Source organism: Ptiloglossa arizonensis, chromosome 4 (assembly GCF_051014685.1).
Source record: "Ptiloglossa arizonensis isolate GNS036 chromosome 4, iyPtiAriz1_principal, whole genome shotgun sequence".
NCBI classification, from domain to species: domain Eukaryota; kingdom Metazoa; phylum Arthropoda; class Insecta; order Hymenoptera; family Colletidae; genus Ptiloglossa; species Ptiloglossa arizonensis.
Genome location: NC_135051.1, coordinates 2,302,658 through 2,314,729, shown reverse-complemented (window position 1 = coordinate 2,314,729; position 12,072 = coordinate 2,302,658). Strand labels below are relative to the sequence as shown.

Genomic DNA, 12,072 nt, shown 5'->3' with positions numbered 1-12,072 from the left:
GACAAGCGTGCTTGGTTATCGATCCACGTACGAGCCCCCAAATAATTGTTGTACTCGTGCGGTGTATCGATGTATATTTAAACCATTTGCATCATCGCTCTGCTTAAGCTGCCGCGTTCAAACATCAGCGACGTTCGACCGACGACTGACCCGTATCACCGCGAGCGGTTGATCGTATGTGCAGTAACGAGCATTAAAATTATTTATGGAGTTTATTAACAATATACTGTTCGAAACGATCGTTACGCAATATTGTATAGGAAATATCGCATTTTACATTCTTTTTTTTCCTTTACAAAGTAGTAAGAACAAATACTTTTTTACACATAGAATAGATTTATTTGAATTAAAATGAATTAATTCTCGTGGAATTCTTCAAAGTGGTCGATAAATAATGTTTCGTCACAAACGTGACGTTTAAAGACTGTGTCTCTTCGAATTGACTTACTCAAGCATGCAACGCATCGTTTCGATGTTCTATTTCCCTTTGCTAGAGTTGCAGGTATCCGTACAGGAAAATGTCTGCCAGTAAATCGCGTAATGGAATCATTGACAGGTGTCTTATTTACATTTGCGTTGACTATAGTATTTATCAACAATTTCTTCGGCTAATAGCTGTTTATACACACGAAACGCTCGATCTTGCTTATGATTTTTAAAGATTACGTAACTGTTCGGCAGCATCGTGTCGATAAAATAAAAAAATATTTTGGCTCCACGAACAATTAACAGTCTCAATCGTCGCGACCGGAAGTGATCATCTCGCGTGTCGTCGAACCGTGTACTCGTCACGGAATCGTTTTTTACTTTCCACAAACTGTTTATTAACACGTTCGTCGTTCAACGTGATTCGGTTGAGTTTCCCGCCGAAACGTAAACGGAACGTTTGCGTTGAACTCGCGGATAAATTGATAAACGAAGGACGAATTTTGTTCGTCGACAATTATTACACGAGCTGTGAATTAACAGTGAAATTTTTCAATGTCAAGATGCATGTCGTTGGGACTGTGCCGGTACGACAAAAAATTTATGCCACGTTTTGTAATGTGCACATTGGAAAAAGATGAAATGATAGCAAGAGAAGATGAAAACGGTATTTTTGTGCTAAAATCGAGGGATGTTCGCGATGTTAAGATGTTATCGACGAAACGTGCACCTATTGTGACATCAACCTCGGATTCTACTCATCGCGGACGTTCTCTTAAACAGAAATCTTTGGTGGTACTGACGTATAATAATGTAGGAATTTATTTAGTGGCGGTGGTTATAAAATACGGGTGAATAAAGTTCTAGGATATACGTGTATTAAATGAGGTAGTAGTAGAAACAAAAAAAAAGAAACACACAATTAATAACTACGCTGACTACGCTGACCACGCTGACTCCGCTAACCACGCTGACTCTGCTGACTTCGCTGACCACCGTGACTCCGCTGACTCCGCTGACTCCGCTGACTCTGCTGACTTCGCTGACCACCGTGACTACGCCGACTACGTTGACTATGCACATATATGCAGTAAACACTGCACAATACATTCTTCTAAGCCTGCACTCGAAGCAGACCCAAGTGGGAACGGAAAATTCCAATACCATAATAATGGAAAAACTGGCATCGACAGGGAGCGACCAGATGGTGTCACATGCCACATCGTTACGGAAAAGTATCAAGTGGTATCGGAAATTAGCACTACGTTTGCTTTTAAGAAGAAGTACAGTAAATGCTCGCATCGTGTACCAGAGAGCCACAAATAAAAAAATAGAAATAAGTACAGTAAATGCTCACATCGTGTACCAAAGAGTCAAATAAAAGAATAGAAATATGAAAATTTCGAGAAATTCTCGTTACCGAGTGGTTGTCCTTGGAAAATGATACTCTCGACAATAATATAAATAAAACAAGAAACATGTCCCATAATTTAGAGGTTCGTAAGAATCAGCAGAGCAAGTCTATAAGAAAAATGTGCGCTCTATGTTACCAGAAGAGAAGCCAGGAAAAATGTAAAAAAAAAAACACGATCTATTGTTCCAATTGCCCACAATCATCACAAATGTATTTAGAATGTTTTTACGAACAATATGCTACATAGTACAACGTAATACGTTACCCGAAATATAAATTAGTAAGAAGTCTATATTTTTAGTATTTTTGTGTCGTATATCCTGCATTTATATTTCAGTGCACGTTCCATTAAGTTCCCTTTAAAAATCCAACTGAAAATCCTATTAACTCGAGTAAGAGGAGCGTCACCGAAATACGAGTGACGTGGCGACGAACGTGTTAAAGTACCCTCTCGAAGCAAAGGAACAATTTTCGCTCGATACCGTTCTCCTCGATACCGAATTAATCGAGGAAATATTTTCACTTCCATTCTCCGGGCGGGAGAGTTAAAAAATTTACGCGAACGACGAACGTAGTATTTCAAGCGAGCGTCAACTCGAAGAGCTCGCGAGCTCCGAGAACAACCTGTTACGTTCCTCACAACTGATTCCGAATTTCCGCAAAGTGACTCTTAACGGGCCAAGTAAAAAGTTTTGAGCGTTTCTCGTTAAACGATGCACATATATGCAGTAAACACTGCACGATACATTCTTTTGAGCCTGCACTCGAATCAGACCCAAGCGGGAACGGAAAATTCCAATACCACAATAATGGAAAAAGGAAGCGACTAGATGGTGTCACATGCCACATCGTTACGGAAAAGTATCAAGTGGCATCGGAAATTAGCACTACGTTTGCTTTTAAGAACAAGTACAGTAAATGCTCGCATCGCGTACCAGAAAGCCACAAATAAAAAAATAGGAATAAGTCCAGTAAATGCTCACATCGTGTACCAGAGACCAACAAATAAAAAAATAGTTCAATGGCGTTAAATGGCTTGAACGAGCCATATCTTACAATGTACACGTTGTCAATGTACACGTTTGTCGTGGTCAATGTACATCTTGTTATTTTGTACTGTGACTTAAAGGCGACCTAACGCTTTAAAAAAAGTTCTCCGACGGTTTTGTGATCAGTGGATCCAGTTGTGTGTTAAAGCGTTCCAAAATGGAGGTAAAAAACGAGAAAATTCGATACATTGTTCAGTAGCACTACGACCAAGGGGAAAAAGCGAAGCAGGCGGTAAAAAAAAATTTGTACTGTTTATGGGCCCGATACAGTATCGAATGCAACTGCAAAGCGTTGGTTCCAACGCTTCCGTTCTGGTAATATGGACGTCGAAGATGAGACACGCTCTGGTAGGCCAATCAGCGAAAATGTTGATGAAATTATGGAAATCGTCGAGTCAGACCGGCATACGAGCACTTGTTCCATTGTCCAGGAACTGAAGATCAGTTAGAAAACCGTTTGGAATCATTTGCATAAGGCTGGTCTCGAGAAGAAGCTCGATGTATGGATGCAACACGAATCGACGCGAAAGAACCTTTTGAAGCGAATCGATGGCTGCGATTCTTTGCCGATACGTAACGAAATCGATCGATTTTTGAAGCGGATGGTGACTGGGGATGAAAAATGGGTCACATGCGAGAACAACAGGCGAAAAGATGGTGGTTCGAGCGTGGTGAGCCGGCCCAAACGATCGCCAAGCATGGATTAAAGACCAAGAAGGTTTTAGTGTGTGTTTGGTGGGATTGGAAAGGCATCCTCCGCTATGAGCAGCTCCCATCGGGCCAATCACTCGATTCGGACCTATACTGTCGACAACTGATCATATGGAAGCAAAGGATGGACGAGAAGTGTCCAGAATTTGCCAATAGGAAGGATGTTGGTTCCATGATAACAACGCCAGGCCGGATACTTCTTTAACAATGTGCCGGAAGCTTCGAGAGCTTGGATGAGAGGTTATATCGCACCTGATGTATAGCTCAGACTTGACACCGAGCGATTATCACCTTTTCAACCATTTGCAAAATATTTCTTCACGGTGAAAAAATTGGCCTCGAGAGAGGCTCGCGAAAACGAGCTGGTCTAATTTTTCACCAATAGGTGAAACAGAGGACCACCAACAGTGGTCGAACGAGTCCTCTTCGTTCAATTTTGTAATTATGAGTTTGCCTTCGAAATGTACAAAAGTTAACGAACAAAACGACCCATATTCGATCCAAATCCGACTATTCTAACTTCGTTGATTTCGTGGTCGAAGTGAAGGGAGAAAACGCTCAGAACTTTTTACTTCGGTTAACATTTATCGTAACGCGATAACGTGCGAAATCGGTGTTAAAAATAGCGTGTAAAATGTAGCGAGTAGGAAAGGGAAAGTCGTTTCGCAGGGTGGTGTTGGTCGGCTGAAAATAGAACGTAGTGTAGCTTTCACGTGTGCGGGCGCGAACGTATTTTTGCAGTAGACGGGACGGTACTATTTTCTACAGATTCAACGAACAAAGGTTGACCTTGAGGATACACCGGGGACGAGGAAGCGTGCACAACGGGAGCAACAACGGTAGTCCAAGGAGCCCGGAGTCGAATAGTCGTAGCTCGGTGAAAAGGGAGAAGATAAAGATCTCGGTCTCGTATCCCAGCACGGAGACGCTCAATACAAAATGTAACACCCTCGAGAGGACGCCCTCGAAATGCTCTCAAATCTCCGTGCATTACAGCAACGGGCAGACTCAGAGCCAGCTCTGTCCGGCGTCGAGGAGCACGCATCTCAAGGTAATTTTCCACGACGAGGATCGTCGTTGAAATCCTTTTTCTTTTTCCTTTTTCAGGTCTTCGGGGACCCGCGCTTTAAATTCGAGTCGTTAAACGAAAAGAGGAGAAAGAAACGAATGTGTTCCCATGGTCGCGCGTTGAGCGATTCCTTTGGAAAAAAATTTATTTCGCGCAGATCGTCCACGAATCGAGATTTTCTACGTCGCGTTGTATCGAATTGGATAGATCGAGACGCGATAAATTGGCCGCTCAAGGTCACCACGGGATTACCCCCACCACGCTATTTGGCTATTCCTACGTGGTTTCACTTTCTTTGCTTTCGAATTTCTCCGTCCAAAGTTTCTTGTTCAATAGTTATTATTCGGTAACGATACGAGAAACTAGAGAATACTATAGTACCATTTAAATGGTATTTACAGATGGATTACCCCCACCACGCTATTTGGCTATTCCTACGTGGTTTCACTTTCTTTGCTTTCGAATTTCTCCGTCCAAATTTTCTTGTCCAATAGTTATTATTCGGTAACGATACGAGAAACTAGAGAATAATACCATTTAAATGGTATTTACTGATGTATTTTTGTTATGTATTTATAGGGAATAATAGTATTTGTAGACGAAATACGAGACAGGTGAATAAGAGTTATTACATTTGAAACGGATGGAAGAGTGTCGTAATAAGGATTAGAAGTTAACTTTAAAAATTTATTTTAGTTCCTGTGTTAAGAAACCGTTGCTGGACTTAACGTGGCTGCGGATTAAAATTTAAGCCCCGCTTAATGCAGGATTTTAATCTGAAATCGATAGCGGGCTTTACCCCCCTCCTGTTGGCGATTTACCGTGAACGTTGCTCGCCTTCTTTCGCGTGTAATTAAATTTTCTGAAATTTAAATCGCGCCGCGCGGAAAATAAAAACTCCTCGTCTCCTTGCGTGGACGTTTATAGAACTCGATAAATATTCATCAGAGGCCCTGAATGCACTGAAATCTCCGCTCCTGATTGCTTGAATAACCATCCGTACGACCTTTGTAATTCGCTCGCGACGAGAAATAATAAGTCACATATCGTTAACATGGAATTAATAATTTAGTATCCTTGGCCGTGTACTCGGATCAGATTGACATCTAATGGGCGAAATTTTACGTTTCTTCGTTTGAAATAATTACAATTACCGGAGAGAAATATTTCTCGATGACTGTCGCGTGCATTTAAACGTTCAAACTTTGAACAAAAATATATCACCGAACAGATTCATCACAGACCGAGATAATTAACGCAGTAAATAGCTCGATCGTAATTTAATTTCCATTCGATTAAGGAAATACCGCTGACCGTGAACCGTGCGATAAAAAACCGACTGTTACGCTGCTTAATTTTTATTATGTTAATCGTTCAACGTCGAGACCTACGAGCAGCGTACGAACATATTTCATTCTTTTCCAATTGGACGGAAAGGTAGAGTTTTATGATTCTCGTGAATGTCGTCCGACGCGAGTTACGCTCCGCGAATAAACGCTGAAAACGTTGTCGTTAATATCGATTCGATACGTTCGTGACAGGTGGGCGGTATCAATCGAGTAGGCAGCACCAGGAGGCCGAGCAGACGAAATAGCTGCGAGAGCCAGATGACGGGTGACGAGGTGTCGTTGCGCGAGCTGACACCGGGGCCCGAGGAGAAGCCAAGAACGATGAAGATGGGGAAGAGGAACATAAAAGCTCAGGTACCCGACTCCTCGAAATTCCAGAGTGCTCTCTCGTTCTTCTTACCGAATGCTGGATCCTCTCAAGGCCGACCCCCACTCTTCACAATTACTCCTTTCACTTTTCGGGATCGTTTTTCTCCCATTCTTCCTCTCGTACTGCCTTCGATACGATTTCTAGCGCGTTGGACGACGAGAGGTGTTCAATTGGAGCGTCTCGTCGTCCGCACTTCTCGACAGCTTTTTACGAAATTTCAAGAAATTTCAAGAAATGAGTCTTGTCGATCGTGTTCAACAAAGGTGTATTTATCGTAGTGTTGGTGAAAGTTGAATATTCCGTGTAAACTGGCCAACGGAACTCTAGCCACCGAACTCTGGTGTATTGAAATCTGTTTGTCGAACTCTTGTAACTTTTGTTGAGCTCTTGTGTCTTGTGTAATTGTCGAACTTGTATGTTTCTTGGAGTGAAGTGTTAAACTGATGGCGAAATGTTCGCTTGTTTGAGTCCGTGTCAAACTGATTGGCAAAGTTGTGTGTAACTGTTTGGCGAAAATTGTTGGCAGAATTTATTGGCAGAATTGTCTAGTTGAGTGGTTGGCAAAAACTGTCTCCTCCGCCTGTCAACCCTCCGTTTTATGTGTTCGGTTCGAAATGTTATTGGCTGAGGAATTTGGGAGGTGGACAGCTGTGTCGGAGGAAAGGGAAACCTGAAGTGGGATTGTTAGTTGAAAATCGAGGGTTCCTGGAAGTCAAAATTGTTAAAAATCATAAAGATGCGAAAGTTGCCTTAATGACCTGTTGTTTATCAGACCTCCAAAAACACAGGTAGTGTTGTTAGCTTGATGGTGGATTGCACGTGTGCCGAGGACCGCGCGGATTTTTGCGTGCCGCAACACGATGGGAATGTAAATTCAACAACGTTACAGTCGCGAGAAACATATGCATAATGTGAATAACATTATATGTATAATTGTTTCATATGTATAATTGTTGAATGCAAGAGAAAAAAATTAATAGAACGTTTATTTGAAAGGTAAATATATAATACAGTCGTGTAGCCGGGCATGGCGATGAACAACTGACGAGAGCGTGATGGTCACGTCGGCACGCTAATCGAAAAATATGAAGGTCGGTATCGACCCCCTCCCCCATACCTTGACTTCTCGAGTGTCGCATGGATCCATGTTGTATTTTAACATATAATAGTATCGTAATTTTAGAGTAGCCTAGGTTTAGGAAAAGGTAGCTTCGAGAGGACGTAGTTTCAGGGACAGTATTGTAAAAGAGAAAGTTGTCAAATTTTATCGTAAATGAGAATGTTAAAGTCCGCAAGGATCAGGCCCGAATGTGTTGCATGGGTCCATGTCGTTGTATTCCAACATATTATATAATAGTATCGTAATTTTAGAGTAGCCTAGGTTTAGGAAAAGGTAGCTTCGAGAGGACATAGTTTCAGGGACGTAGTTTTTTATTGTAAAAGAGAAAGTTGTAAAATTTTATCGTGAATGAGAATGTTGAAGTTGGCAAGGATCAGGCCCGACGAAAAGGCAACGGATGGGTTCATCGATGTTGCCAAATGTCGTGAATGTGTTGTCAAAAAAAGGAAAAAAGGGGGTTGTTGTTCGGTCGAGGTTTGTGAATGGATAGTGTTGTCGAGTCGAGTGGAGTGTGATTGAACGGAGAGTCGTACAAAGTTGTTACATAGTACGTTATTCACCGCCATCGCTATTATACGTATACATTTATAATTGATGAATAATAATCCCGCGCGTATAACTAACACGACTGCAACTCTTTACTGTTACACCTGTTATCGTGTGCGAAACTTTCGAAGGATTGGGTCGTTGCACAAATTGTATCGTTGCACGTTTTTGGTGTTTGTCCTCGCCCTCTCGTGTCTAAGTTCAGAGGAGGTAGGTGTTCTGTGTCGTTTGTCGATGTATATTTATTGATCGCGAGTGAACTGTACGCGATCGGTAGTTGAACAGAGTCGTTGCTTACGGTTACTGGACTCGTTACTGATTTAAAAGAAACTGGAAAGACTCGTTAGTAATCTTACAGTCGCGAGAATTTCCCTCACAAGGTTTCGCCTGTTCCTTGCGCCCTTGGCGCGCATTCTCGAACAGGCAAGGTTTAATAGAAAGAAGGAAAGTTTAATGACGTAGCGGAGTTTCCTTCCAACCGATTGCATCCCTTTAGGGCCACACGTGTCCTTTAAGAACTCTCGGTTCATGACGCCTGCGATTAGCTATCGAGGTAGGAGCGAGAAAGTTATTGGATTCTTCGGAAAGTCATTTCATTTTGGAGAATGTGTAATTTGATAAAATGTTTACACACTCTAAAAAAATTGTGTTTCATTTTCGCCAAAAAAAAAAAAAAATGAAATGACTTTCCGAACAACCCATGGGAGAAAGTTTAGCGAAATAATAGACGAAGTAAAAAGTTCTGAGCGTTTGTTCTCTTCATTTCGGCGATGAAATTAACAAAGTTAGAATTTTCGGATTTGGATCAAATATGTGCCGTTTTGTTCGTTAACTTTTGTCCATTTTGAAGGTAATCTCATAATTCTAAAATTGAACGAGTCCACCATTGGTGGTCCTCTATTTCATCTATTGGTGAAAAACTAGACCAGCTCGTTTTCGCGAGCCTCTCTCGAGGTCAGTTCTTTCACCATGAAGAAAATTTTGCAAATGCTTAAAAAGGTGATAATCGCTCGGTGTCAAGTCTGAGCTATACATCAGGTGCGATACTATATAACCTCTCATTCAAGCTCTCAAAGTTTCTGGCACGTTGTTAAAGATGTGTGCGACTTGGCGTTGTCTTCATGGAACCAACACTCTTCCTATTGGCCAATTCTGGACGCTTCTCATCGATCGTCCGCTTCAATTTGGTCAGTTGTTGACAGTATAGGTCCGAATCGAGTGATTGGCCCGATGGGAGCTGCTCATAGCGGAGGATTCCATTCCAATCCCACCAAACACACACTAAAACCTTCTTGGTCTTTAATCCATGCTTGGCGATCGTTTGGGCCGGCTCACCTCGCTCGAACCACCATCTTTTCGCCTGTTGTTCTCGCATGTGACCCATTTTTCATCCCCAGTCACCATCCGCTTCAAAAATCGATCGATTTCGTTACGTTTCGGCAAAGAATCACAGACATCGATTCGCTTCAAAAGGTTCTTTCGTGTCGATTCGTGTTGCACCCATACATCGAGCTTCTTCTCGAGACAAGCCTTATGCAAATGATTCCAAACGGTTTTCTGGCTGATCTTCAGTTCCTGGACAATGGAACAAGTGCTCGTATGCCGGTCTGACTCGACGATTTCCATAATTTCATCAACATTTTCGACGATTGGCCTACCAGAGCGTCTCATCTTCGACGTCCATATTACCAGAACGGAAACGTTGGAACCACCGCTTTGCAATTGCATTCGATACTGTATCGGGCCCATAAACAGCACAAATTTTTTTTCGCCATCTGCTTCGCTTTTTCCCTTTGGTCGTAGTGCTACTGAACAATGTATAGAATTTTCTCTTTTTTACCTTCGTTTTGAAACGCTCTAACACACAACTGGATCCACTGAACGCAAAACTGTCAGAGAACTTTTTTTAAAGCATTAGGTAGCCTTTGAGTCGCAGTACAAAATGACAAGATGCAACGTATACATTGTGAGATATGGCTCGCTCAAAACTTTTTACTTCGCCCATTACCATTTCGTTCGGGAAGAAAGGAGAGAAATTACAGAACATCGGGGTGTAAACATTCGTTCGCAGTGGGGCAGAAATTATCGATTAATCATAGTAAAAAATATACCTGTGGATAATATTATCCAAAATACTCATCGCGATACGACAAATGTTAAATTTCATTCGACAAGTTGGAAGATTGTATACAATGCTATGTATTTTTTTTTCCTTTTTTTCTTTTTTGTATTGTACGGACAAGTATTGAATAAAGAATTATTTTTGTTAGAGTATCTTACGTGTTCGCTACAAAACACCGGTGTGTAAACATTATTTTGTAGTGGGGCAGAAATGATCGGTTAATCATAGTAAAAAATATACCTGTGGACAATATTATCCAAAATACTCATCGCGATACGACAAATGTTAAATTTCATTCGACAAGTTGGAAGATTGTATACAATGCTATGTATTTTTTTTTCCTTTTTTTCTTTTTTGTATTGTACGGACAAGTATTGTATAAAGAATTATGTTTGTTAAAATATCTTACGTGTCCGCTACAAAACCCCGGTGTGTTCTAAGTCGCAGTATAGAACGACAAGATGCAACGTATGCATCGCGAGATGCATCTCGCTGAAGCCATCTAACGAAAAACGCTCGAAACTTGTTACTTCGCTATACTTCAATTATACTAGGTTGTTCGTAAAGTCATTTCGTCTTTTTCGGTCAAAACAAAACACGATTTTTTTTCGAGTGTACAAACATTTTATTGAATCATATATTCTCCATTTTAAAAAACGAAATGACTTTCCAAAGCAGCCAATATTCCTCAGAAATAGCTTTCGTCAATTTCGGGAGTCACAAACCGTGCCAGACGTTTCGCTGAGATGTACGTCTAGCCTCTACACTTTCTATTATATCGTTTCAACGAAGCGAAGATGTGAGCCGTTAAATCGGTGTCGGTGTTAAGAATAACAAGGTGTCTGGTGCGCGTGTGTTCCAGGTGAAGAGATTTCGTATGGAGACGAAGGCGGCGAAGACGTTGGGTATCATCGTCGGCGGGTTCATTTTATGCTGGCTTCCTTTCTTCACGATGTACCTGGTGCGCGCCTTTTGTCCGAACTGTATTCATCCGACCCTCTTCAGCGTGCTCTTCTGGCTTGGATACTGCAACTCCGCGATAAACCCCTGTATCTACGCCCTCTTCAGCAAGGACTTTCGTTTCGCGTTCAAAAGGATCATCTGTAAATGCTTCTGCAAGAGACGGGGCAACGGTATTAGACGCGGCAGCGACGGAAGTCAATTAACGATAAGGTGAGCATCCGGTGTATACCAGATAAATATCCTTACGACGCCAGAGAGCGAAGACAATAGTCAAACAGTGTTAAAATTCTAAGATTGGGAACTGCAGGCGTTACAAGCAGAAGCAACGACATAGAAGTCATGAAAATGCCAACCTGAAGATAGGATGTTAACAATTGTCGAAATTTCGGAGAGAGAGAGAGATCAGGATTGACTTCTAACTGGGCTAGATCGGGCCCAGACTGGCCCGTGGAACGCGATTCGAGTTGATATCGATGATACCGAAAATCGTCAGAGCCAAGACACAATACCCACGCCCTTTGGAGTCATTAGAGTCCATGCAGATGGTCTTCAGTCCTGTTAAAGTCAGTATCAACGGTTCTGATCTCGGCCCAATCCCCAGAGTAGCCTTAGTCAGTGTTACTAGCAGTCCGTGCTAACATCACCAGTAGTTCAGTCCTTCGGTAATCCAACCCCTAATTAACCGAGGCTAATTAACCAAGTGAACGTCACCAACTGTTCTCTGATCGTACCTCGTCCAACCTCGAAGTACACTGTATTAACTTTCGTCCAATAACAACCCGAAATACTCGTCAGATGTCGTAACAGTGGACTCTAATGACTCGGGAGTCACTGCTACCTTCTAAAACTAAGAGTCACAAAGTGACTAAGAGTCACTATTGCCCGTATCCCAGTTCGAACGTCGTTTGAATCACGTTCAAAGATTTCTGGGCA

The 12,072-nt window shown here is 41.9% G+C and overlaps 2 protein-coding genes and 1 pseudogene across 5 annotated transcripts in view; 2 read left to right on the top strand and 1 right to left on the bottom strand.

Moving 5' to 3' along the window:
- The window catches only part of Oamb (Octopamine receptor in mushroom bodies), a 33,850-nt gene that overhangs the window by 19,184 nt on the left and 2,594 nt on the right, over nt 1-12,072 (top strand). For 2 of the 4 annotated variants that reach the window (XM_076308728.1, XM_076308725.1), the window contains 3 exons: nt 4,369-4,651; nt 6,211-6,372; nt 11,039-11,349. In XM_076308728.1, the coding sequence (XP_076164843.1) occupies nt 4,369-4,651; nt 6,211-6,372; nt 11,039-11,349 (756 nt within the window). Of the gene's footprint in view, nt 1-4,368; nt 4,652-6,210; nt 6,373-11,038; nt 11,350-11,432; nt 11,648-12,072 lie in introns of those variants that run through there. The other 2 variants (XM_076308727.1, XM_076308726.1) reach the window with 2 other exon arrangements.
- On the top strand, nt 3,124-3,654 carry LOC143145392 (histone-lysine N-methyltransferase SETMAR-like; annotated as a pseudogene).
- LOC143145391 (histone-lysine N-methyltransferase SETMAR-like) lies at nt 9,028-9,899 on the bottom strand. The gene is given in 3 exon segments (XM_076308730.1): nt 9,028-9,381; nt 9,384-9,404; nt 9,407-9,899. Coding segments are annotated over 3 exon segments (504 nt in total). The 5' UTR covers nt 9,804-9,899; the 3' UTR covers nt 9,028-9,295.